The sequence below is a fragment of the Onychomys torridus genome, chromosome 4 (assembly GCF_903995425.1).
Source record: "Onychomys torridus chromosome 4, mOncTor1.1, whole genome shotgun sequence".
Taxonomy (NCBI): Eukaryota; Metazoa; Chordata; class Mammalia; order Rodentia; family Cricetidae; genus Onychomys; species Onychomys torridus.
Window position 1 is genome coordinate 65,044,524 of NC_050446.1, and position 25,542 is coordinate 65,070,065.

Here is a 25,542-nt window from a genome sequence, read left to right on the forward strand (position 1 = left end):
CATACTCCAAAATCATTAAAACTATATACTTAGTGCTACTGGAAATCCAGACCCTATGATCATAAATATTTGAGCTTTGAAAACAAGACACACACTTAAAGCTATTAAAGGCACATAGAAGTGCCTAGCCACTATTAAGTGCTCAAAAACACTGTTGTGAAAAGTTTTGTTTTCACTATTGGTTAACAATCTGTAAAATTTGTTAATTCTCTTTCATATTTCACCACAAACAAAATCCTAGTTGTTTATATGCATCACCACCTTCTTGTCATTTGGAACAGGCTAAGTTATTCTCCTCTTCAGCAAACTCTTCATGGCATTCTTCACCTCTGTGTTTCTTGCTGTGTAAATGATAGGATTTAACATGGGAGTGAGGATCGCAAAGAAAACAGTCACCAGCTTGTCCACAGGGTAGGTGGTCACAGGGCGCATGTAAGTAAATATGCAAGGCACAAAGAAGAGAACAACCACAGTGAAGTGAGAGCCACACGTGGAGAGAGCTTTGCGTCTCCCTTCAGAACTGTGAGATTTCAAGGATTGCAGGATAACTATGTATGAGATGAGGAGCATGGTAAATATGAGCAAGCACATGGCCCCACTGTTAGCAGCCACTATCATGCCCAGCCTGTGTGTGTCTCTGCAAGCAAGTTTCAACAATGGGAAGAGATCACACATGAAGTGATCGATGATATTGGGACCACAGAAGGGCAGATTGATCATAAAAAATATTTGCATGGTGGCATGCAGGATCCCTCCAACCCAGGCTACCACCACCAGGAGTCTGCAGAGTCCTTGTCGCATGATGGTCATGTAATGCAGAGGTTTGCATATGGCCACATAGCGGTCATAGGCCATAACAATGAGGAGGATAATCTCTGATCCTCCTAGAAAGTGCTCCACAAAGAGCTGAGTCAGACAGCCACCCAACGATATTGTTCTCCTCTGATACAACAGGTCAATTATCATTTTTGGGGTGGTGACAGAGGTGTAGAAGGCATCTATGAAGGACAAGTAAGTGAGAAAGAAGTACATGGGAGCTGCAAGTGTGGGGCTGAAGGAAATGGTGATGACAATGAGCAGATTAGCCAACACGGTAAATAGGAAAACAAACAAAAAGACAATGAACAGTATTTTCTGCAAGCGTGGATTCTGTGTGAGACCCAAGAGAACAAATTCAGTCACATTACCGGGAGGCCTGTGGAGCTCCATTTAGGAAATAACACCTTTCCAAGACCTGAATGCTCTACAAAAAACAAAAAGGTAGGTCATTAATCCTGAATGCATTGCCATCTGGTGTTCATACCACAGCAAGGGCACTTTCTGTAACTGTGGAGCACATTTTTGTGTTCTAACCTAGTAGTGGCTTCCATTCTTTTTATCTCCTTATCATGCTCTCTTTATATACTCTCAGCTACAATGCAGCTATAGCGCAGTAGTTACCATTTAATTTACAGAAAAAATCTGATCTATATATGTGAAATTTGGATTCCCCTATTTCCAAAGTCTACATGATGTTTCTGACTCACTATCATGCTTTGTATGTCTGGGCTCTTCCCCTGAGTCTGTGTACTTTCACATGACAAGAGGCATTTCATAACCTACAAAGTGCTCACCCACATAAATAATAGTCTTGCCTTCTGAATTTACATTTGATCACACAGATGTGACAGTGAATGAAAGTCATGGCTTAATGACTACCACTCTCACTAACTCACCCCAGCCATGGTTACCTGCATAAATGCAACCAGGCAAACTTCTGCCGTACAGGAAGGAGGTTCCCAACCCCTACTGGGGTACTACTGGCATTGTAGCTGAAGGAAGAAGAAACATTCATTTTTGTTGTTGTTGTTATCAACATGTAGCCACGTAAATTGTTTGACTTAGTGGGGTTACCATGTTACATCAGAAACACGTATAACATTCTAAACAATAAAGAAAGATTAATATTTTTTAATGAACATGATCAAAGCATATCCCTGATAAGAAGGGCTTTTAGTAAGAAGTACAAATTTCTCCATGGCATCTACCACAACATATACAACATATATGCTATATACATCTATTTCCTTAATGTGTTAGTAGAGTATCTGGCATAATACCTTCAGAGTTTACCACACATTATGTGATGGGGAAATAATGATGAACCTCATCCTTTAAGACTACAGATGCTTCCTAGTCCATGGGTCAGAGAGTCCAATCACCTTCAACCACCCAGTCACATATCCATGCTGCAAACTCTATGAGAAATATGGTGGATCTTTTAAAGGCAAAGTGAATTTAATATTTTTGATAATATAATGCTAATTATCTTTAAGAATAAATGTGTTATTCACTTTCCAGACAATTAAGTGTTTGCCACAAGAGTTATTTATTCTTCAAATTGTGTTCCCCATACATTTCTTTTCATGGCCTCTTTTCTTTAAATGTTATACACACACATACACAAGCACATATATGAATATATATATATATATATATATATATATATATATATAATGTGCATGTGTTCCTAGGCAGCTAAATACAATTTGTTTAATCTATATAATGACTACACACACACACACAAACACACACATATATACATACATACATACATACATACATACATACATACATGTATATGTATAATTTGTGCTGGGTAACTGATTTAGAATAACCATCTTTAAAAAATTTATAGTTTCAATAGACTGGGAAAAACAACTTTATCTAGGTTTTAAATGCATAAAGACTTACTAAAGATAAGAAACACTTATTTTGAAAGTTTGAAAATAGAAATTTTAAAGTAAAAATAGAAACTGACTACAATGTTAGATAAAATAGCATGTTTATGCACATACATATGATAATTGCTGTAAACAAGTATCTATTAGATAGTTACTCAGTAAATATTTGTTAGACACACACACACACACACACACACACACACACATATATATATATATATGCATATACATGTTTGCCTACATAAAAATGATAAAAATGTCTATGTAGATAGCTTGCAGTAGTCCTTTTCCTGACATTTTATCATCACAGTTCATCCATCTAGGAAAAAATTTATTACCCCCGTTTCTATGTATTTTAATTTTCATTTTCTTAGTTCTTTACCAGTCACTAATACCCTGCATTATATATCACTTTTGGATTGTAAAATTAATTGTAGAACATGCGAAATACATTCTGATTTGCAGATATAAATTTGCCCAAAAATGAAAAGAAAGCGTATCTATAAAAATGCATTTTGTATTTTCTATGCTAAGTAGAAAATGTACTTTAGCTTTTATTATTTAAGATGAAATTTTCATAGATTTGTGAGAAGGACATGCTGGAGCATCATTGCATTTCTTACTCTGAGTCAACATGTCTGGAGAGAGAACAGGGTATATGACCAAGGTGATACAGTGACCTTTGTATAAACTTAGAACAGCGATTCTCAACAGGTGGGCCACAAACCCTTTGAGGGTCACATATCAGAAATCTTGTATCAGTTATTTGGATTATGCTTCATAAAAGTAGCAAAATTACAGTTATGAAGTAGCAATGAAGTAATTTTATGATTAGGGGTTACCACAACTTGAAGAACTGTATTGAAGGTACACAGCATAAGGAAGATTGAAAACCCTGACTTGAAAAATAGAAATTGTTTCAACTTTATTCTACTAACTAACCAATACTAACCCTAGCAATAAACCTTAAAATAAATATTTTTAAAAGGCAAACGTGTAGCCAGGTGGTGGTGGCCCATGCCTTTCATCCTAGCACTCAGGAGGCAGAGGCAGGTGGATCTCTGTGAGTTGAAGTCAGCCTGTTCTACAGAGTGAGTTCCAGGACAGCTGGGACTACACAGTAAAACCTTGTCTTATAAAAACAAAAAAACAAAAAACAAAACAAAAAGATAAATATTCTATAGAAAAATACATATGCAATTCTCAAGGACTGAGATCAGTTAGAAATCATAAGAACTTTTAGACATTGGAAAATTGTGTATGTATCACCTGGAAAGCTATGTGACTCTCAGTGAGGTAGGTGTTTTATCCTGGCAGGGTTTTGCACACCTACAAACACAGCACTTGGGAGATGGAAGCAGAAACATTGGGAGCTCAAAACCACTCCCTGTCCTATAGCAAGTTCTAGACCAGCGTTTGTTATATGAGAATATTTCAAAAAGAAACAATAAAAGTTTTCTTTTTAATTTTCTAAAACATCATAGGAAAAGTCTTGTATTGTCATATTAATTAGGAAAATTTAGAATGGACAAGTTAATATATAGTATGATATTTACTAATTTAAATATATTTAAATATAAGGAACAGACTCCAGACTACTTTCACTTTTATGAGGGTGGAATTAGCAGAGTTATCCACAGTGTTTGGTATGCTGAGAACAGACAAGCCCTGAGTGTCTGGGATAGTGGGGATCATATGATGTTTAAGTTCCTTGTGCACCTTGGGGTCTATAATTACATTGCCCTTACAAAATATGCAACGCTCACCTATCAGTTTGTCTGACAAGCTCAATATCCTGGGCCCCAGGTAGCTGTTAGTTCCTCAAGTCATAAAGCTGTAAGTTTAAAGATGTCAACTAGCTCAGTCAGGCTAAATTGCTGTTGATTATAAATGGCTCTTTTGCATAATGCCTTTCTCTGGAGCTTATCAAGTATTGCCAATGTGCCCTGTTAGCAGTCAAACTCTGAATTTCTTTAGTCCTGACTAATTAGACCTCAGGAGCATTCCACTGCCATTAGCAAACTTTGGTAAAAACAATTATTTCCCTGAATACAGAGAACTAACTTCTACAGCATTTGCTTTTAATTAACTTTTCATTGAGTCCTGCTGAAGACAAATCACTGTGTCAAGAGAAATCAAAACAGTCTGATAATTTTCAATATTTGATTATAAATGAATTAAGAATATTTGTGAGGAGTCTGAAAATTAAATATTTAAATTAAACACTTAAGTGGGTAACTCTATGAATTAGAATTTTGCTATAACGTTTTATCAACCCATACTTCATTGTTATATTGAAACATTTTCAGACATAAAGAGTTTTAGTTATGACCTGTTACTATAACAGCATATATCACAACAGATACAATTTACAGTGCTTCAAAGAAGTCATTTCTGATACTAACTATTCAATTATATTATCGTTATCCTGATGAAATTTGTCAGATGCTTGAATTATATTCAGAGTTATAAAATTCATTAAGCCATTTATATTAACTCTGCAGAACAAAAGAAGACATTGATATTAACATATTTTTTCTTTTTTTTTTAATTTAAATTTTAAAAATTACACATCAGCCATGGGTTGCCCTGTCCTCCCTCCTCCCACGCCAACCCCCACCTTCCCCCCACCACCTCACCTCTATTCCCATCTCCTCCAGGGCCAAGACTCCCCTAGGGGATTCATTTAAACCTGGTAGATTCAGTACAGGCAGGTCCACTCCCCTCCTTCCAGGATGAGCAAAGTGTCCCTGTGTAACCCCACGGTTCCAAACAGCCAGCTCATGCACTAAGGATAGGTCCAGGTCCCACAGCCTGGATGCCTCATAAACAGTTCAAGCTATTCAATTGTCTCACTTATCCAGAGGGCCTGATCCAGCTGGGGGGCTCCACAGCCTTTGGTTCATAATCCATGTGCTTCTATTCGTTTGGCTATTTGTCCCTGTGATTTTTCCAATCTTGGGCTCAACAATTCATGCTCTTACAGTCCCTCCTCTATCTCAACAATTGGACACCTGGAGCTCCACCTGGGGCCTGGCTGAGGATCTCTGCATCCACTTCCATCAGTTATTGGATGAGAGTTCCAGCTGACTGGTAGGGTGTTTGGACATCTGATCACCAGACTAGGTCAGATCAGGCTTTCTCTCGAACATTACCAGCAGTCTACAAAGGATGTATCATTGTGGATTTCTGGGGACCTCTCCAGAACACTGCCTATTCCTGTTCTCATGTGGTCTTCATTTATCATGGTCTGTTATTCCTTGTTCTCCCTTTCTGTTCTTGATCCTGCTGGGATTTCCTGATCCACTAAGCTTTCTTTCCCTCAAACCTTGCCCTTCATTACTCCCACTGTCATCCAGGTTGTTCATGTAGATCTCATCCATTTCTCTGTCATTTTGGTGATCCCTGTGTCTTTTTCTTAGGGTCCCATTTTCTAGGTAGCCTCCCAGGAGTTGTGTAGCAGTCTAGTCATCTTTGTTATACATCTAGTCTCCTCCTATGAGTGAGTACATAACATGTTTGTCCTTTGAGTCTGGGTTACCTTACTCAGGATGATTTTTTTCTAGATCCATCCATTTGCCTGCAAGCCTCATGATGTCATTGTTTTTCTCTGCTGAGTAGTACTCCATTGTGTATTTGTACCATATTTTCTTTATCCATTCTTCAGTTGAAGGGCATCTAGGTTGTTTCCAGGTTCTGGCTATGACAAACAATGCTGATATGAACAAAGCTGAGCAAATGCCCTTGTGGTATGATTGAGCATTCCTTGGGTATATGCCCAAGAGTGCTCCAGCTGGGTCTTGGGGGAGATGGATTCCCAATTTTCTAAGGAAGTGCCATATTGATTTCCAAAGTGGCTGTACAAGCTTTCATTGCCACCAGCAGTGGAGGAGAGTTCCCTTTGCTCCACATCCTCTCCAGCATAAGCTGTCTTCTGTGTTTTTGATCTTAGCCATTCTGACAGGTGTAAGGTGGTATCTCAGAGTCTTTTTGATTTGTATTTCCTGGATTATTAGGGATGTTGAGCAATTCCTTAAATTTCTTTCAGGCACTTGAACATCCTCTGTTGAGATCTCTGTTTAGTTCTATAGTCCATTTCTTAATTGGACTGTTGGGCATTTTGATGTCTAATTTCTTGAGTTCTTTATATATTCTGGATATCAGCCCACTGTCAGATGTGGGGTTGGTGAAGACCTTTTCCCATTCTGTAGGCTGTCACTTTGTTTTGTTGACCATGTCCTTTGCTCTACAAAAGCTTCTCAGTTTCAATAGGTCCCATTGATTGATTGTTTCGCTCAGTGTCTGTGCTACTGGTGTTATATTTAGAAAGTGATCTCCGGTACCAATGCGTTCAAGAGTACCTCCTACTTTCTCTACTATCAGGTTCAGAGTAGCTGGATTTATATTGAGGTCTTTGATCCACTTGAACTTAAGTTTTGTGCATGGTGACAGATATGGATCTATTTGCAGCCTTCTACACTTTGACATCCAGTTATGCCAGCACCATTTGTTGAAGATGCTTTCTTTTTTCCATTGTACATTGTTGGCTTCTTTTACAAAAAAATATATGTTCATAGGTGTGCGGGTTAATGTCAGGGTCTTCAATTCGATTCCATTGGTCCATATGTTGGTTTTTATGCCAGTACCAAGCTGTTTTTATTATGGTAGCTCTATAGTAGAGCTTGAGGTCAGGGATTGTCATGCCTCCAGAGGTTGTTTTATTGTACAGGATGATTTTGGCTATATTGGGTTTTTTGTTTTTCCATATGAAGTTGAGTATTATTCTTTCCAGATCTGTGAAGAATTGTGTTGGTAATTTGATGGGGACTGCGTTTAATCTGTAGATTGTTTTTGGTAAGATCACCATTTTTACCATGTTAATCCTGCCTGTCCATGAGCATGGGAGATCTTTAGATTTTCTGACTTCTTCTTAAATTTCTTTTTTCAGGGACTTAAAGTTCTTGTCATATTGGTCCTTCACATGCTTAGTTAGAGTAACCCCAATGTATTTTATATCACTTGTGGTTATTGTAAAGGATAATGTATCTCTGATTTCATTCTCAGCCTGTTTGTCTATTGTTTATAGGAGGGTACTGATTTTTTTGAGTTGATCTTGTATCCTGCTATGTTGCTGAAGGTTTTTATTAGCTGTATCAGTTCCTTGGTTGAATTTTTTATGTCACTCATGTATACTATCATGTCATCTGCAAGTAGGGAAAGCTTGACTTCTTCCTTTCCAATTTGTATCCCCTTAATCTCCTTATGTTGTCTTATAGCTCTGGCTAGGACTTCAAGTAATATATTGAATAAGTATGGGGAGAGGGACAGCCTTGCCTTGTTCCCAATTTTAGTGGTATTGCTTTGAGTTTCTCTCCATTTAATTTCATGTTGGCTGTTGGCTTGCTGCAGATTCCCTTTATTATGTTTAGGTATGTTCCCTGTATTTCTGATTGCTCCAAGATCTTTAGCATGAAGGAGTGTTGGATTTTGTTAAATGCCTTTTCTGCATCTAGTGTGATTATCATGTTGTTTTTTTTTTTGAGATTGTTTATATGATGTATTACATTGACGGACTTTCATATGTTTAACCACCCTTGCATCCCTGGGATGAACCCTACTTGATCATGGTGGATAATTGTTTTGATGTGTTCTTGGAGTCTGTTCGCCAGAATTTTCTTGAGTATTTTTGCATCAATGTTCATGAGTGAGAGTGGTCTGTAGTTCTCTTTCTTTGTTGCATCTTTGTTTGGTTTAGGAATCAGGGTAATTATAGCCTCATAGAAGGAGTTTGGTAATATACCTTCTGCTTCTATTGTGTGGAACAATTTAAAGAGTATTGGTATTAACTCTTCTTTGAAGATCTGGTAGAATTCTGCAGTGAAACCATCTGGTCCTGGGCTTTTTTTGGTTGGGAGACTTTTAATGACTGATTCTATTTCCTTAGGGGTTATTGGACTATTTAAATGGTTTATCTGGTTTTGATTTAACTTAGGTATGTGGTACCTATCCATAAAATTATCCATTTCTTTTAGATTTTCCAGTTTTGTGTAGTAGAGTTTTTTGAAGTATGACCTGATGATTCCCTGGATTTCCTCATTGCCTGTTGTTATGTCCCCCTTTTCATTTCTGATTTTTTTAATTTGGATGCTCTCTCTCTGTCTTTTGGTTAGTTTGGATAAGGGCTTGTCTATCTTGTTGATCTTCTCAAAGAACCAACTCTTTGTTTCATTAATCCTTTGTTTTGTTCTCTTTATATCTATTTTATTGATTTCTGTTCTCAATTTGATAATTTCCTGGTGTCTGTTCCTCCTGGGAGACTTGGCTTCTTCCTGATCAAGGGCTTTCAGGTGTGCTGTCAAGTCACTAGCATGAGATTTCTCTAGCTTCTTTATGTGGGCATTTAGTGCTATGAATTTCCCTCTTAGCACTGCTTTCATAGTGTCCCATAAGTTTGGGTATGTGGTGTATTCATTTTCATTGATCTCTAGGAACTCTTCAATTTCTTTCTTTCTTTATTTCTTAACCCATTGGTGATTCAGTTGAGCATTATTTAGTTTCCATAAGATTGTAGGATTTCTGTAGTTTTTTTCTGTTGTTGAAATCTAACTTTAAACCATGGTGGTCCGATAGAACACAAGAGGTTATTCCAATTGTTTTGTATCTGTTGAGATTTGCTTTGTGGCCAAGTATGTGGTCAATTTTAGAGAAGGTTCCATGGGGTGCTGAGAAGTAGGTATATTCTTTTTTGTTCAGGTGGAATGTTCTGTAGATATCGATTAAGTCCATTTGAGCCATAACATCAGTTAAGACCATTATGTCTCTGTTACATTTCAATTTGGCTGATCTGTCCATAGGTGAAAGTGGGTGTTGAAGTTTCCCACTATTAATGTGTGGGGTTTTATATGTGATTTAAGCTTTAGTAATGTTTCTTTTACATATTTAGGTGCCCTTGTGTTTGGGGCATAAATGTTCAGAATTGAGACTTCATCTTGGTGGATGTTTCCTGCGATGAATATGTAAGGTATTACCATATTATAATATAGAAAACTGAATCAGGCTATCAGAACATCATCTGCCAAGACAAAATAAAGGCCAAACCTCTTGAATCCTAGGCAAATGCCCTTATTTTCAGATGTTTGCTGTTTGTAGCAAATATGTCACAGTAAATTCATGATGTCATACATTGGTAGGTTTACTGGAATTATCTACTAAAAGAAACACATAACAATATTTGAAATTATTATTTTTTATTCTTCTTTCATATGTTATATCCAAACCACAATTTCTCCTCTTTCCCCTCCCCCCATTCTCAATCACATTCCTCCCTTCTCTCCCAGATCTCAACCTCCCATCTCCTCTCAGAAAAGTGTAGGTCTCCCAGGTATGTCAATCAAACTTGGCATAATATGCTACTAAAATAACAGGCACATACTGTCACATCAAGCCTGGTGGAGGTAAGCCAATAGGAAGAAAAGCTTCCCATAAGTAGGCAAAAGAGTCATCAACTTCCCCTCTCCCCACTGTTAGGAATACTCAACCATAGCGTACTTGCTGGGGACCTAGTTATGACCCCTACACGCAGGCTCCCTGATTTCTGCAAGCCCCTATGAGTCCCAGTCAATTGATTCTGTGAGCCATGTTCTCCTGGTAGCCCTGATCCTTCTGGTTCTTCTGATCTTTCCTCCCCCTCCTCTACAGGAGCATTGCCTAAGGTGGGATTCTGCATCTGCTCTGATCAGTTGCTGGATGAAGTCTTTCTGGTCTCTTTGATGACAATTTGGCTAAGCTCCTGTTGGTCTCACAACACACTGAGGGCAAGACAAGCTGTAGGTAGAAGGTTTTGTGGCTGGACTGGTATCTCAATCTCTCCAACTGAGGTTATAGAAGTTGGCAGGTTCAGGTTATTTGTCCCCCATAACTAGGAGTCCTTGCAAGGATTACTCTCCTAGATTCTGTGTAGTTTCCCTTGAACTAGATTTCTATATCGCCCCCTAGAGGCCCACACAATTGCAATCGTTTCTCCAAGTATTTACTCCTGGACCCACTGGATCTATCCTGTTCTCAAATCCTCTTGTCCACAGTCTACACACCAAATCTATTCTATTTCCCCTTCTCATGGAGATCCTTGGCAGCCTCCCTTAAGCCCTACTTGTTACTTAGCCTTTCTCCGGGTCTGTGGACCATAGCATGATTCTCTTTTTCTTTACAGCTAATATCTACTTACAAGTGAGTACAATATGGCATTTTCCTACATACAATCACATGTACACAGCTATATTCAAATAGGTCTTCAAAAATTAAAAACAAAAGAAGTGTTATTTTCTTGAGAAAAGTCAGTCAATACAAATAATATATGGCAAGGTAAAGAAAGACAATAGTGAACAAAACTGAGATCACATGACTCACCTTAATTTGATTAGTTGTGAATAATTTAGTCTCATCAGAGTGTTCGAGATAGCTGAAACAAGTTGGAGTGAAGCTTTGAAATGACCCAAGGAACGTAAATGAATGTGTGTCTTACTGAGTCTCATCTGGAGACATGTCTTAAATTTGACTTGCAGTTCTGGGATGAAAAAGAGTCAAACTGGAGATTGAGCAGGTGTGTTTTTGATGGTCACCGGCAATCAAATGAAATATTAATATCAATTCATGGATGGCTCATTGTTCACAAACTCTGTATTTAGATAGCTGCAGGGATGGATGGACAGATTATAAACATTACTGTCTTATAGTATGTTCCCCAATGTAACAAGAATTAATCCTCCTGCCTCTGCCTCCCTCAGCAAATCCCACCAGCGTGTGCCACCACAACTGGCAGTAGCTATGGTCGAGACAGTGCCTGAACTGACCTACTCTGGTGATCGGATGGCTGAACACCCTAACTGTCAGGACAGAACTCTCATCCAGTGACTGGTAGAAGCAGATGCAGAGATCCATGGCCAAACCCCAGGTGGAGCTCCAGGAGTCCAATTGGCGAGAGAGAGGAGGGATTATATGAGCAAGAGATGTTAAAGAATCATAGCTTTCATAGTGCTCGAAGGTACCATAGCTATTACTAGAAAAGAAAAGTAATAATCAGTCTCACCTAGCTAAAACCTTGCTACCTACAATAGCATCCAGTCAGCCTCTATTGCTTCAATAGAGGCATTCATGTTATGAAAGTAACCAATCATTTGTTTAAAATTGAATTTAAGGCCCACTTCATGAATTGGAAGAAATACATACTGAACACTGCTAAGTCCCATTCACATAAAGAAGCCATTTACAATTGATATCTGCTAGCATAAAAATCATTTTTTCCAATGAAGTGATACTGGGTATGTCAAACACACTCCAGGGCAAGGCCCAAACTCAGGAAGCTGACCAATACAGAACAGACTCCATGATTTTTTGTTTCATTTTGTTTGTGTATATCTGTTGCTACTATTGTTGCTTTGGTTTTATAATTCTTATCTTTGGGTTTCTTAAAGAAGGGAAATAACATGAAATATAAGTCATAGGGCAGTTGGTAGGTTCTAGGAGGAGTTGCAAGAAGGAAATAGCATCATCAAAATATATTGTGTAAAACCTTAAATAATAAATAAATGAGTATATTATCACAGAGTCACAGAATGTGTTCACCTTTCAAGTAATCTGAATAAATAGCTTGTAGGGATAGGGTCAACTAAAGGAGGTAAATGGGTAAGAGATAGTTGCAGAATGATAAATAAAGACAAGTATCTCCAATACGATGCCTTTGTTCTTATTCTATGTAGTATCTCTGTATTCATGATGCTTTCTAAGTATTGATACACCACAGAATCCACTGATCAGGTAAAAGTTGGCAGTTAAAGATAGTTATAAATACACATTTGAACTGTGGACAAAGACTACTTTTTTTTATAAAGCTCCAATAGTTAATCAGAACAGAATCTTATAAACAAGGTACATTGTTCAGGAATAAAGCATTTTTGGTCAACCATAGAATAATTGTTTCTGTATTCTGTTGATGGAAATTATAACCCACATCCTAGTGAAGCATTTGTTTGTTAAGGATTATTTAATTTATATGTGTGTGTGTGTGTGTGTGTGTGTTTTGCCTGAGTGACATAAGTGGACCATTGTATGCAGTACCCATTGAGACAAGAAGAGAGTTGTGGATCCCCTAGAACTGGAGTTACATATGGTTGTAAGCTCCCATGTGGGTGCTGAAAATGAACCTAGTTCTTCTACTGCAGCAACAAGTACGCTTAACAACTGGGCCATCTCTACAGTCCTAAAAGAAAGGTTTGGAGAGAATTCCACATTCAGTGAACTGAACATAAAACTTACTCTTCAAATGTAAAATTGTCTAATGTAGATTCTTGCACCATTTAAAACAGCTGCATTTAATTGCCACTGATGATTTTAATTCAATAAGTGACACTGTTTATAACATAATTAAAATGTATTTTATACATTAAGCAACAATTTAAAACTAATGATAAGGAATATCATCTAAGGAAAAAACAGGTTGTGGAGTAAGTGATATTTGGGTTCAAAGCTGGTGTACCTCTTCCCTTTTAAATAATTATCAGATTTAATGATTTTATTTGGTAATAATACCATAGGCTGAGACTTAAATTGCTTATATGGAGCTAAATATGATCAATTTTAGAAACACAATTTAAATGTAATACTAAAAGAAACTCAAATAAAGCAAATCGGATAGAGCAAACAAACGGCAAGAGAAGAAATTTTGTCAAGTATCTTTCTTCCAAATTGGATTTCTTTCTACCACAAATGCTCACAGATAGTACAGTTTGAGAATTAATACTCCATGTATAAAGGAGCAAGATGCAACTACCAAGCTAGAAAATAGAACCATATACATACAACATGAGAATTTTTTTGACCCCAAAATTGCATTTTACACCATTTGAAAGGTTGAAGAGAATCTACTTTAAATCTGAAAGAGTGTGAACATAACTAGTATCTCTCACTATCTTGGTCTGGTTATTTCACTTTTCTGAAGTACAGTTTATTTAATCTGTAAAACAGGAATAATCATAACATAGGTCGTAGGAAGCACTTAGGAAAGAATTTATGGTACAGTAATCTCCATTTGGCCATAGTCATGGGGTCAATATTAAATAGAATCATTAAAACATTAAATGGAAAGGTCCAGAAATAATTTATAAATTGAAATTGCATTACCATCTTTGTCATGTGAAGAAACTTCATAACATCCCACTGGGTACAACCTAGGTCAAGAATTTTACACTAGACCATCATATTCACAATGTGCACTCTGATCATTTTCAGTGGTTAAGCAATTACTGAGGTATCAGCATGGATCATAGTGGTGTATGATTGAACCTGATTTCACAAAATAATCATCACAGAGTACCAATATTATTTAATATGCTAATATAATTTTTATTTAACTAGTTGTATTAAACTGTTATTGTGATTAATTTAAAAATTAATTTATAATAATATATCTGTACAGAGATTCATGTGTGTAGAGTTTAATAATATTAATGCTTCTAGGATCTACTGAAATTCTAGAAATTTCTCATGAATAACAGGCAATGTTGTGGGGAAATACAAAAATAAAATATTCATATTGAATCATTTATTATCTAAGATAGAATTCTTCCTCAGTAACATTCTGATTGCATTTTTAACCTCTGCATTCCTTACCGTGTAGATAACCGGATTTAACATGGGAGTGACAAGAGTATAAAACACTGCTATGGCTTTATCCAGATGAAAAGTTGTCACTGGTCTCATATATGTATAAATGCAGGGCACAAAGAACAAGACAACGACGGTGACGTGGGAGCCACAGGTAGAGAGGGCTTTTTTCCTCCCTGCAGAGCTCTGTGTCCTCAAGGAGCACAGAATGACCACATAGGACACCAGAAGCATCGTGAAGGTGATCACAGGGATTACACCACCATTGGCAGCAACCAGGAGACCAAGGAGGAAAGTGTCAGCACAAGCCAGTTGTAGGAGGGGGAAGATGTCACAACAGAAATGGTCCATGACATTAGGGCCACAGAAAGGAATCCAGAGAGTAACAAGTATCTGCCCAAACGAGTGAAGAAAACCCATTATCCAGCATATCCCCACTAGGAGACGGCAAGTACGGTGGTTCATCCTGGTCACATAGTGCAGAGGTCTACAGATAGCCACATAGCGGTCATAGGCCATGACCACAAGGAGGACAATCTCCGAAGCTCCTAAGAAATGTTCAACAAAAAGTTGTATCATGCAGCCATTGAATGAGATGGTTTTTGTGTCTGAGAGCAAGTCTGCCATCATTTTGGGGATGATAGAAGAAGAATAGCATGCGTCTATGAGAGACAAAAAAGCCAGGAAGAAGTACATCGGGGAGTTCAAAGTCTGGCTACAGAGTATAGTCCCCACAATGAGCAGGTTTCCTGTGACAGTGACAATGTAGGTTACAATTAACATCAAAAGTAGAATTCTCTGCAACTGGGGATTCTGTGTCAGTCCCATGAGTATGAATTCAGTCACATTCATTCTGTTTTCTTTCATTTGAATGATGCTGGGGAGCTTAGAAGTACTGCTTTAGTCTGGGGGGGGAGAATCTTAAGAGAAAAATTGATGAGAAACTTACTTCCTGTGTATACATAAGAGAAAATCATTTTAATTTAAAAAGACCATTATGTTTCAGGGTGTGCAAAAGAGAAGAAATATGCTATTTCATCTATTTTATAAAATGAAATTAGAATCAATTTCAACTTCTTACAAGGATCCTGCAATCTTCTTACACGTGGTCAATAGGTAATTTTTCAGAAAAAAAAATTCACACAAGTCATGTTTTTCCTCTGTCTTGACCATGGGTTTTTCTGAAACTATGTTAGGGGCTTATTTCTATGTGAACTCAAACAGAAACAGAATATTCTATTAGAGAACTTCAGATGAAGCTCTCAATTTCACACCCACCCAGAGTTAAATAGTATAAGTTAATATATATATATATATATATATATATATATATATATATATATATATAATCTATACATATAATATATATATATATGTAATCTCAAAAAATCAGTGTTGTCATGAAGTATATCTATAAAACAGTATGTGTGTATGTAAGAGAAAACTTACTTAAATGTACTATAATTTTAAGATGTGCTTATTAACCATTTTTGTTTAGAATTTTTTTAAAAAGTCATTTCACTATTTATTGTCTATTATATTATATTCTACACATTATTATCCATTATATGTCTGTCAGTCTATAATCTGAAGTGTATATATATATATATGTATATATATATATGTAAAGTCTTTTAATATTCCCATATGAAATGAATATGATGAGTCAAAAATAGAATTATATAGATGATTAGAGGTCAGCACTTGATGTGAGAATGACAGCAAAATAATGCTATTGTGGAGTCTTAGAAAAGCCATTACTTTCTGTAATGCAAAAAATGCAAGTCTTCACTGAGTAGGAATTTATGTCTACATTGGAAGTGAGTAAGAGAGAAGGTAAGAATACACTTATTATAAAGCTCCAGATATAAATACAAATAGGATGAAACACTGTGGAAGGAGCAGAGGTTGTATCAGTAACCTAAAGCATCTTGAGGTTAGGTTCAGTGAACAAAGAGAGTTCGTTGTAGATCTTTCAGGGTTTAAAGGCCAAATTCTCGAGTGTGATTTTATTTTGGATGACAAGTCAAGCCTCCAGATTTTACACAGAATAAAGACATCAACTTACTTAGATTTTTGTGCATATTGCTCTAACTGCTCTATGATGGATAAGATATGGAAGAATGAGAGGAGAAGAAAGAATCTTATTGGGGTGTTTAGGTCATGATCCCATGGGAAGGGCAGTACTAGTAGAAATAATTGATTGCGAGGGAAATAAAAAAAAAAAGAATACAGTAAAATCACCCAAAGTTTTCATTCATATTACACACTCCAAAAAATAATCTATTGCTACTATTGAGACAATGTCATGTGTACAGACCTCAGCTAGAACATTCAGCATTTGTTTGAGTGCTTGTCAAAAGACAGACTCAATTATCTTTAGATTGATAGTAAGTTGTATACTATTATCCCTATTTAATAAATTAAATAAATGAGTCTTACAGAATTTAAGGAAGTTGTTTAATGTCACTTGGAAGACTATAACCCTAGCTTTACCCTGAAATGTACAGAAAATAAATTTGACCTCTGTCTCTTACAAGTATTCTGTAAGTTGAAGGTACCTGCTTTTAGCAAAGATGAAGATGAAAGGGAGAAAAGTTCTCCTAATTATCAACACAGAGAAACCCTGTCTCAAAAAACAAACAAACAAACAAACAAACAAACAAACAAATATATATGAAAAAGTTGTCAGCATCAGCTACTTAATTTTTATGAACATTTTTAAAATAATATACCAATTATGGAAATGGTGACATTGTTTGTCACACATAATTATACTTCAAACACAAATGACAAATGTAATTTTCTGGCACAAAGAATGTTTACTTCATGAGTTGTTATTCTGCTACTCTTCTCTTTGAAATTATACTTTTTCTACTTGACTACTGAGCAGCCTCTCTCCTCTAAAAACAAACAGGAAATCTCTTTCTTGGGAGTCCCCTGTCTAATTACTCCAAATGTTTTTTTTGTACTAGAGATATAATGGGGAGTATGACTAGGAAATTGTAGTTCAACTGCCAAGTCCTGAAGTATTTATTTGAGATTTTCACCATGTAGAAATAATAATGACTTACCTCTTGTGACAAGGGAGTTAAAATTTGGAGAAATGAGGCACCAATCAGCTCCTGAATGTTATCCAGTCAGATTATCATAGTTTTTGCCAAGAAAGAATTTCTTGGATTTGGCAGCTTTGACCAAATGCCACGTTTTGACTCACTTCTCATACAGCAACACATTTAGAACCATCTTATCACTTTCCCATGAAGAACTCTCTTAGGAGAAAATGATTTCCATGTATATCTGAAAGGAATTGACCCCGTTACTAAAAAGCCAACAGTACAAAGGCCATGTCACAAAACTCACCCTTTAAAAAAGTCATCCCTTTCTGCAGGAATTAAAAATGAAAAATCTTTTAATTGGTAGACATAAGCTCAATGCTGTAATATTAATGTGATATATTTTGGGGGAAATTGTAATTACATAGATTTTACACAGACAAAATGTGGGAAATTAATATAGCAAGGCAGCATGGTTATGTTATTACCTCTATTTAATATTTTCTTGAAAAATATATTAACCTCAGTTAAGAAACATTTTTAAAGAAATTCCAATGACTTTCTGAATATTCTATTATTCCTTTCTTGTCTTTTGTGTTCCTTTTTGGTCACAAAATGCATTATGGAATGTTTTAGAGCTAAGAAAATTTAGCCCACTTGCCTTCTTAAGCAATATCAATATTTTGTCAAGTTGTAAACTCCAGCTTGAAAGTTAGTCATTTGTATATGTTACAGTTTCTTTTAACTGATAGGAAAAAATTATTAGGCATAGAGGGATTCAGCCTGTCCTCCAGCGTAAGCATTTACTGAAGAACAGATAAGTTCAAGTCTCTCTGGTCTGCATCTTGTTCTTTACTTTGCTCCACAGAACCAGTAAATATCATTCAGTCATCATTAACCTTTCTTACACCACCTTCCAAATAAGCCCTTAAAAGCAGTGTTTCTGAATCTGATTCAAGGAGCTGGAGAAAAAAAAGAAAGAAAGAAAGAAAAAAAAAAGAAAAGAATTTCTGAAGCACCTGGGAATTTGAAATATGTCACCTTCTCAGAGTCCTCTGAGAATATCCCAATTACACTATCAGGAGAATTAAAATAGCCACCTTATTTATTTTGTGAAATCAGTTAATAACATACTATTAGTCTTCTTCCACTCCTCATGTGCCCTAAACATACCATTAAAGGATAATGTACATTGATTCATCATGCTTTATGTTTAAGCCACTTTCATATTAACTAGACAGTAATCCCACTGTGTAAATACATTCTTTACAGTTTTATTAAGGTTTATTTCACTTACTCAAGATGGTGTAAAATAAGTTATAGCATTGTAATTGCATTTATTCACTTTCATTGGGAATATGAGATCTAATTTAAGACCTCTCCAAAACACATCATCTCTCAAAGTTGATGGGCCTCCTCTGATTTTTCATGTGTTTGTTTGCTTTCTTTTGATTATCTGTTTGTTATGACATTCTGGCTTCATTCAAGTCACTGGGATACATGCTCAAGACACCACATGAAGAATAAATCTAATCAATCTTACCAATAAAAACCAGGAATCAGATATCTGAGTTGAAATGTGAAGGATCAGAAAAGCAGGGGATCAGCCACTGTTGCTTTAACCTTTCTGGTTTCTCCAACCAAAAGGTCTGAGACCCTGGATCAGCCTCTCCTTACCATTTTTTGTCCCTCTCTATCATCATCCAAATCCCTATGGTTAACTAGTGGCAAGCTGTGACCTCTGACTCCATGTAAGCTTTATTTGTCAAATACACACACACACACACACACACACACACACACACACACACACAATATCATGCAACAATTCTCCTTTTTTTGTCTAAATAAAAAGGGAAGGTTTTTATAAATAAAAACAAAAAGGGTTGTAGTTTGGCCATCCCTTCCCTTACATCTAGCAATATTTGACAGACTTTTCTGTAATGCAGAATTTTTGAAGGACCGTTCCATCTTGTCTTGGCAAGGTTCAGCAGTCACTTTCTTTTGTGTCCTGCTTGTCCAATTTTGGATGGCATACTGTCAGCAGTTGAGGCAACGGCAGTTTCTTACCCAGTGCCTGACTTTTGCCACAAAAAAGTAAACTCCATATGAAGTTTCTTCAATGCCCATCATATTCTCTGAAGTAGATTGGTCCAGCCAGAAGCAGATAGTCTAATTGTCATAACAATAGAACCTTATATTATTAAAACATTATATATTAATTGTCATATTCTGAAGTTCTCTTAAATTCTTGAAGTCCACCTGTCTGTCTAAAATATATCTGTTTGACCTGGAAAACATACCTAACAAGACTACAAGTTTTATTTTAATAGCTGACTAACTAATAACCTGCATTTCTTTATTATCCTAAATAGTTTTTTAATAACAACTTTCAAGGACTAGAAATTTACATTACATTGTCAAATGAGGTGTATATGTACAATGCCCTGAACAAGATCAGAAAACTATACACAGGATGTTCTAATAAAAATAACATTAAATTTTTATCAATATGCAAAATATCTTAAATCAGAGTAGAAACATATTTATAATAATATTTATAATATTACAAAAATAACCTCAAATTTGTATCAATATTCAAAAATCCATATTAAGGTAATATATTTAAGACTAGTAGTTGCTTTTTTGGTTTAAAAGTTGATTCAGTAGTACCCTTGTATCCTATCATTTCTATATCCCCCTTTTTCTTTTCAGAACAATATCCTTGAATCTAATAATTTTGTTCAGGCTTTTCTCTGATCATTACCAATAGCAACATATAACCAACTCCTCAAATATGACAAATATTCATGACTCACTGAATAACTGAAAACCACCCAACCCACCTCTTGGGATTGTGAGTGTTGTGATCTTAAAATTACTTCCTGCTCTCGAGGGGTGACAGCATCTTTAGGGGACCTTGAAACAATGTTAAGTCCTGGGAGAGCTGGCTATACCACTTGTCATTCAGTTTCTGTAATGGGAAAGGGCAGGGCTTATCTCAAGTCCTGGATGGAGTACTCTGTGAGGCTGTACTATCTCAGCTAACCACCAGGAAAATGTCCTTTGTAGTTTGTTGTCCAAATCCAAACTTTGGGTGGCATTTGTCAGCTTAGTGGTGTCACCACAGTCCCAGTGGAATCATCGTTGTGGGGCCCCATCCTCATTTTGAAGACTTCAAAGCTTGCTATTAGGCATGGTAATGATTCACTGCAGAAAACTTAAAGATTTTAAATGCCATATGCAGCAGATCTGGAAAAGGTTAGAAGGTCATAGTTTGTTAAGTGCATCCAGAGTACAAAAGCTTAATTCATAGTTACCTGATAGAGACACACAGCTGAAATCATACAGAGTAAGCTAGATGAAATCTTTTCTAGAATTAGTTAGTACTCCATATGACAATTAATATCATGACAAAAAGTTTAATATATATATATATATATAAATCTTATTAATTTTAAGATAATATTTATATCTTAAGAAAAGTTTTAAAGAGTCAAAATGAAACCAAAGAATTATGATATTACTGGCAAGAGAATAGTCTCTTAATTTTGATTTTCCTTCTGTCTCATATAAAATAACTCTTCTGACCTAAGATAGATTTTGAATTTTCCTTTTAACAAGCATGCTTGAATTTAGATAAGGAGAAAGCCATGCTCAAACTCCAATGCCAGTTTTAATTTTTAATTGAGCTGTGACTACCAAAAGACCATTTGGAATATGTGTCTGTAGAACACAGCAGAAACAAACATTTAGAAAGATTTATGAAATTTTATATTGCTGGAAATGTAGTATACCAAAAGCCAGTTTATACTTTTCTTGGAATATTGTCTCTGGATGATTCATCCTTTTTCTTCAGATATCTCATTTGTCCAATGGTCTTCAGATTCCTTAGCTGAATGCTTTCATTCTCCTGGAAAGACAAAAACAAAACCCTGCCCAAACCCTAACTTTGAGGAGTTTCCCTCTTGGCAAGTTACTTCTGATCAAATGAAAAGCATTTGTCAGTCTTATCAATTAGTTTAGTTTGAATGGTCATGCTGTTGGATGAACTATTGCTTCTTCTAATCAAGAAGTATCTCTTGGTTAAATCAGATCTTTATTGATTTTGATGGTATCCATAGCTTTCCTTCTCCTATGGAAACAAAAGCAAAATCTCTTCCACAATGTAACACATATCCTGGTTTCTATTCTGAGGTCAACACATCTTTAAAGTATACAAGCTGATTTAATTTAATAGGTTTTTTCCCCCTAATTCTCAATGTCACTTTGCAACTGTTGGTCCTTACTCATTAGCATTTAGGAAATTTAAAGTTAATAAAACACTATGCAATCTATCTCTGGGGATATTTATTACTCCTCTCTGTTTATTAAGCATATCTTTTAGAGTTCAATTAGATCTTTCTATAACTACTTGTCCTGTCCATCAGAGACAATTCTCTCTCAGTTTCCGTTGATAATTTTCTTGGACTCTTTAAGTCCCTGCCATCTTTTTTATGTTTGAAACAAATTACTCAGTTATTGTCTCCCAGCAATCTCTGAAAGTCATTAAGAGTCTGCATTTATCTCTCCTGCTTTATACCTTTTAGGAATTGAATTTTTGTAAACCTGTTGTATATCCTAGGTAATCAAAATAATCTCCCTGTATTTTTTCAGGAGCAATTTGTAACCCTTAACAATGCTAAATTTTCTGTACATCTTCAAACATTTTATATGAAATATCTACATTTGAATCAGCTAGAAGGATAGCATCCATATAATTTTAAATTATAAATTGAGGAAACTGTAAGTGAATCATTTCCATATTCTTCAATATTTTGAGTATTTAGCTGCTTCTGTAACAGCTATTCTAAAGCCTTTAATTGTTCTGATGTCAAAGTCCATTGTTACACCCACATAGGTTTGTCAGTCAATAATTTTAAAGGTAGGGCTGTTGGTACCTTTGAAAAGTCAACTGTGCTGTGTCCTGCTTTTTTACAACCTGAATGGTCGGTGACTGTTCTATATACCTTTTAATATATATTCCAGAAATATACATTAGTTTATTTCTGAGATTGGAAGAATGTTAATCTGGGTATTCCATTGTTGTAATAAGTATCATCCCCATAAATTCATTGCTGTATTAGCCACATATGACTTTAAATTTCCTCTCTGTCCTTCTGGTCCTATATATTTGACCCATATCATGCTTTGTTTTACCCGACATAAAGTTCCAATCCTTAAAAACTGAACATTTGCTCCTGAAGTAGCCAATTTGGATACCACAATTCTGGTGCAATTATGGTTACATCTGCCCCCGTGTACATGAGACCTGCAATTGCAATGTCATTTATTCGTTCATATTTTTAACTTTGGTCTTTCCTCATTTATAGAAGTTTACAAAAATATTTGCTCTGTGGTTTCTCCTGAAATGTTTGTTTTATCGTCTAAAGCTGTTCTATCATCCAGAGAAATATGACTTTTTACAATAGGCATTAGGTACTATACTTGCTCTGGGAAGGTGTTTCCCCTATGGTGACAGGGAAAGACTGAACCAAAATTGACATGGGGGCCTGTGAGAGGCCTCACAAGTCATTTCCCAATGGCAAACAGTTAACTTGTCTATCCCTAGTTGATCTGCATTCATTGGTCCAATGTCAGTCTTTGGGCCTTCTGTTGGGATTAGAAGAAACATTGTTTCTAGGAATGTCCTATCTACAATCCCTTTTTAGATGACCTTGTGTTCCGCAATTAAAATACCTGACATTTTGATTTTTCTTTAAGCCTCTGTAAATCACGTCTCCTATCCAAGCATCATCATGGTTATGAGATTCAGTGTTGACTGTAGCTTGGATCCATTACTGAATGGGTGCTTATCTTGCCTTTAAGGGTCTAATTACCCTTTTGCATTATGATTTTGCATTTTCAAAAGCCAGAGATTCAATTATTGTTTATCTAGCTTCTGAATTTGGTATCATTCTACTTACATTTGAAGTCAATCTTTGTATAAAAAAAAAAAAAAGTGTTTCCTTTGGGACCTGTATAACTTTATTATATGACTTAGTTCTCTTTCTGACTTTTTCAGTTCTGTTCCAATCATTCAAAATTGCTGCATGGCATAGAGCCAGGGTATGGGCATCATATACAGCCTGTCTTTGTACATCAGCATAATTGCCCTTTCAATGAAGCTGATCTTGGGAGATTTTGATACCTCTAGTCCTACTCTGTTGTTCAATGGTCATAGCTTCATCTTTCCACCAGGCTCTCCACTGCAATTGATGATTCCAATACTGCTGTAGCCAAGTCTTTCCAGTTTTGTGGGACAATTCTGTTACTAGTTGATCATGAATTTAACATCTGCTTCACAAAAGGTGAGACTATCACTTCTCAAATTTGAAAAATCGACTCAAATCTAACATTAAATGGCCTCAAATCTAACATTTCCACAGGAATCCACTCAGCTCTTACAAGCCTTGAGGATTTCTGTTGGCAGTTGTTCCTGTAAGGTGACTGGATAAATAAAGGGTGGTTGTTTGATAACCTGGGACTGTTCCTCTCTAAGTTTTAATGTAATGGTGATGTCAGTTCTCCTTTAAATTCCTCTGTCCTTATATCTCTATTATCTGTTTTAGTATGTTTTTCTAAGACTTATCAGTCAAAATTGCAATATTTTCTCCATTAATTTTTTCTAAGGCCTGTATCTTAGCACTCTTATCAATGACCTTTTTAGGGATGAAACAAGAATTATCAAAATGGTAATTAAAAGTATGTCAGTCCCATCTGAGTTGATTGTCCCTTCATTTAATTGTTCCACTTTTATTTATTTTTAAATTAATTTAATTTTATATGTCAGCCACAGATTCCCCTGTACTCCCTCCTCCTGCCCCAGCTCCCCACCCTCAACCCAATAAACCCCCCATTCCCACCTCCTCCAAGGCAAGGACTCCTCTGGGGATTTGGCTTAGCCTTGTAGATTCAGTTGAGGCAGGTCCTGTCCCCACCTACCTTTACCTAGACTGAGCAAGGTGTCCCAGCATAGGCCCTAGGTTCCAAGGACAAGTCCTGGTCTTACTGCCTAGAGGCCTCCTAAATATTTCAAGCTAATCAACTGTATCACCTATCCAGAAGGCCTGATCCAGTTTCATGGGGGCTCCTCAGCTATTGGTTCATAGTTCATGCATTTCCACTAGTTTGGCTATTTGTCCCTGTGCTTATTCCAATCATGGTCTTAATATCTCTTGCTCATAAAATCCCTCCTCTCCCTCTCACCAATTGGATTCCCAGAGCCCCCCCCCCGGGGGGGGGGAACTGACTGTATATCTCTGCATCTGCTTCCACCAGTCACTGGATGAGAGTTCTATCATGACAGTTAGGGTATTCAGCCATCCAATCACCAGAGTAGGTCAGCTCAGGCTTTCTCTCAACCATTGCCAGTAGTCTAGTGTGGAGATATCTTTGTGAATTTCTGGGGAACACTCTAGCACTTTGCTTCTTCCTATTTGCATGGGGTCTTCATTTATCATGCTATTTTCCTTGTTCTCCTTCTCTGTTCTTGATCCAGCTGTGATCTCCCTCTCCCCTAAGCTCCCTTTCCCCCACCCTTGCCCTTCATTATTCCCCTCACATCCAGTTTGCTCATATAGATCTCATCCATTTCTCTGTTTATGGGTGATCCCTGTGTCTTTCTTATGGTTCTCTTTACTAGATAGCCTCCCTGGAGTTGTGAGTAGCAGTCTAGTCACCCTTTGCTTTACATTTAGTATCCACCTATGAGTGAGTACATACCATGCTTGTCTTTCTGAGTCTGGGTTACCTCACTCAGGATGATTTTTTTCTAGATGCATCCATTTGCCTGCAAACCTCATGATGCCATTGTTTTTCTCTGCTGAGTAGTATTCCATTGTGTATATGTACCACATTTCTTTATCCATTCTTCAGTTGAAGAGCATCTAGGTTGTTTCCAGGTTCTGGGTATTACAAAAAATGCTACTATGAACATAGCTGAGCATGTGCCCTTGTGGTATGATTGAGCATTCCTTGGGTATACCCAGGAGTGGTATAGCTGGGTCTTGGGGGAGGTAGATTCTCAATTTTCTAAGAGTGCATAATATTGATTTCCAAAGTGG

The 25,542-nt window shown here is 36.5% G+C and overlaps 2 protein-coding genes across 2 annotated transcripts; both read right to left on the reverse strand.

Annotated features, from left to right (window-relative positions):
• Window positions 1-282: 282 nt before the first annotated feature.
• LOC118582497 (olfactory receptor 140-like) lies at window positions 283-1,209 on the reverse strand. The gene has a single exon (XM_036185422.1). The coding sequence runs from the start codon at window positions 1,207-1,209 to the stop codon at window positions 283-285; it is 927 nt and encodes a 308-aa protein (XP_036041315.1).
• A 13,075-nt stretch (window positions 1,210-14,284) lies between these two features.
• LOC118581089 (olfactory receptor 140-like) lies at window positions 14,285-15,282 on the reverse strand. The gene has a single exon (XM_036182997.1). The coding sequence runs from the start codon at window positions 15,246-15,248 to the stop codon at window positions 14,316-14,318; it is 933 nt and encodes a 310-aa protein (XP_036038890.1). The 5' UTR covers window positions 15,249-15,282; the 3' UTR covers window positions 14,285-14,315.
• Window positions 15,283-25,542: the final 10,260 nt, after the last annotated feature.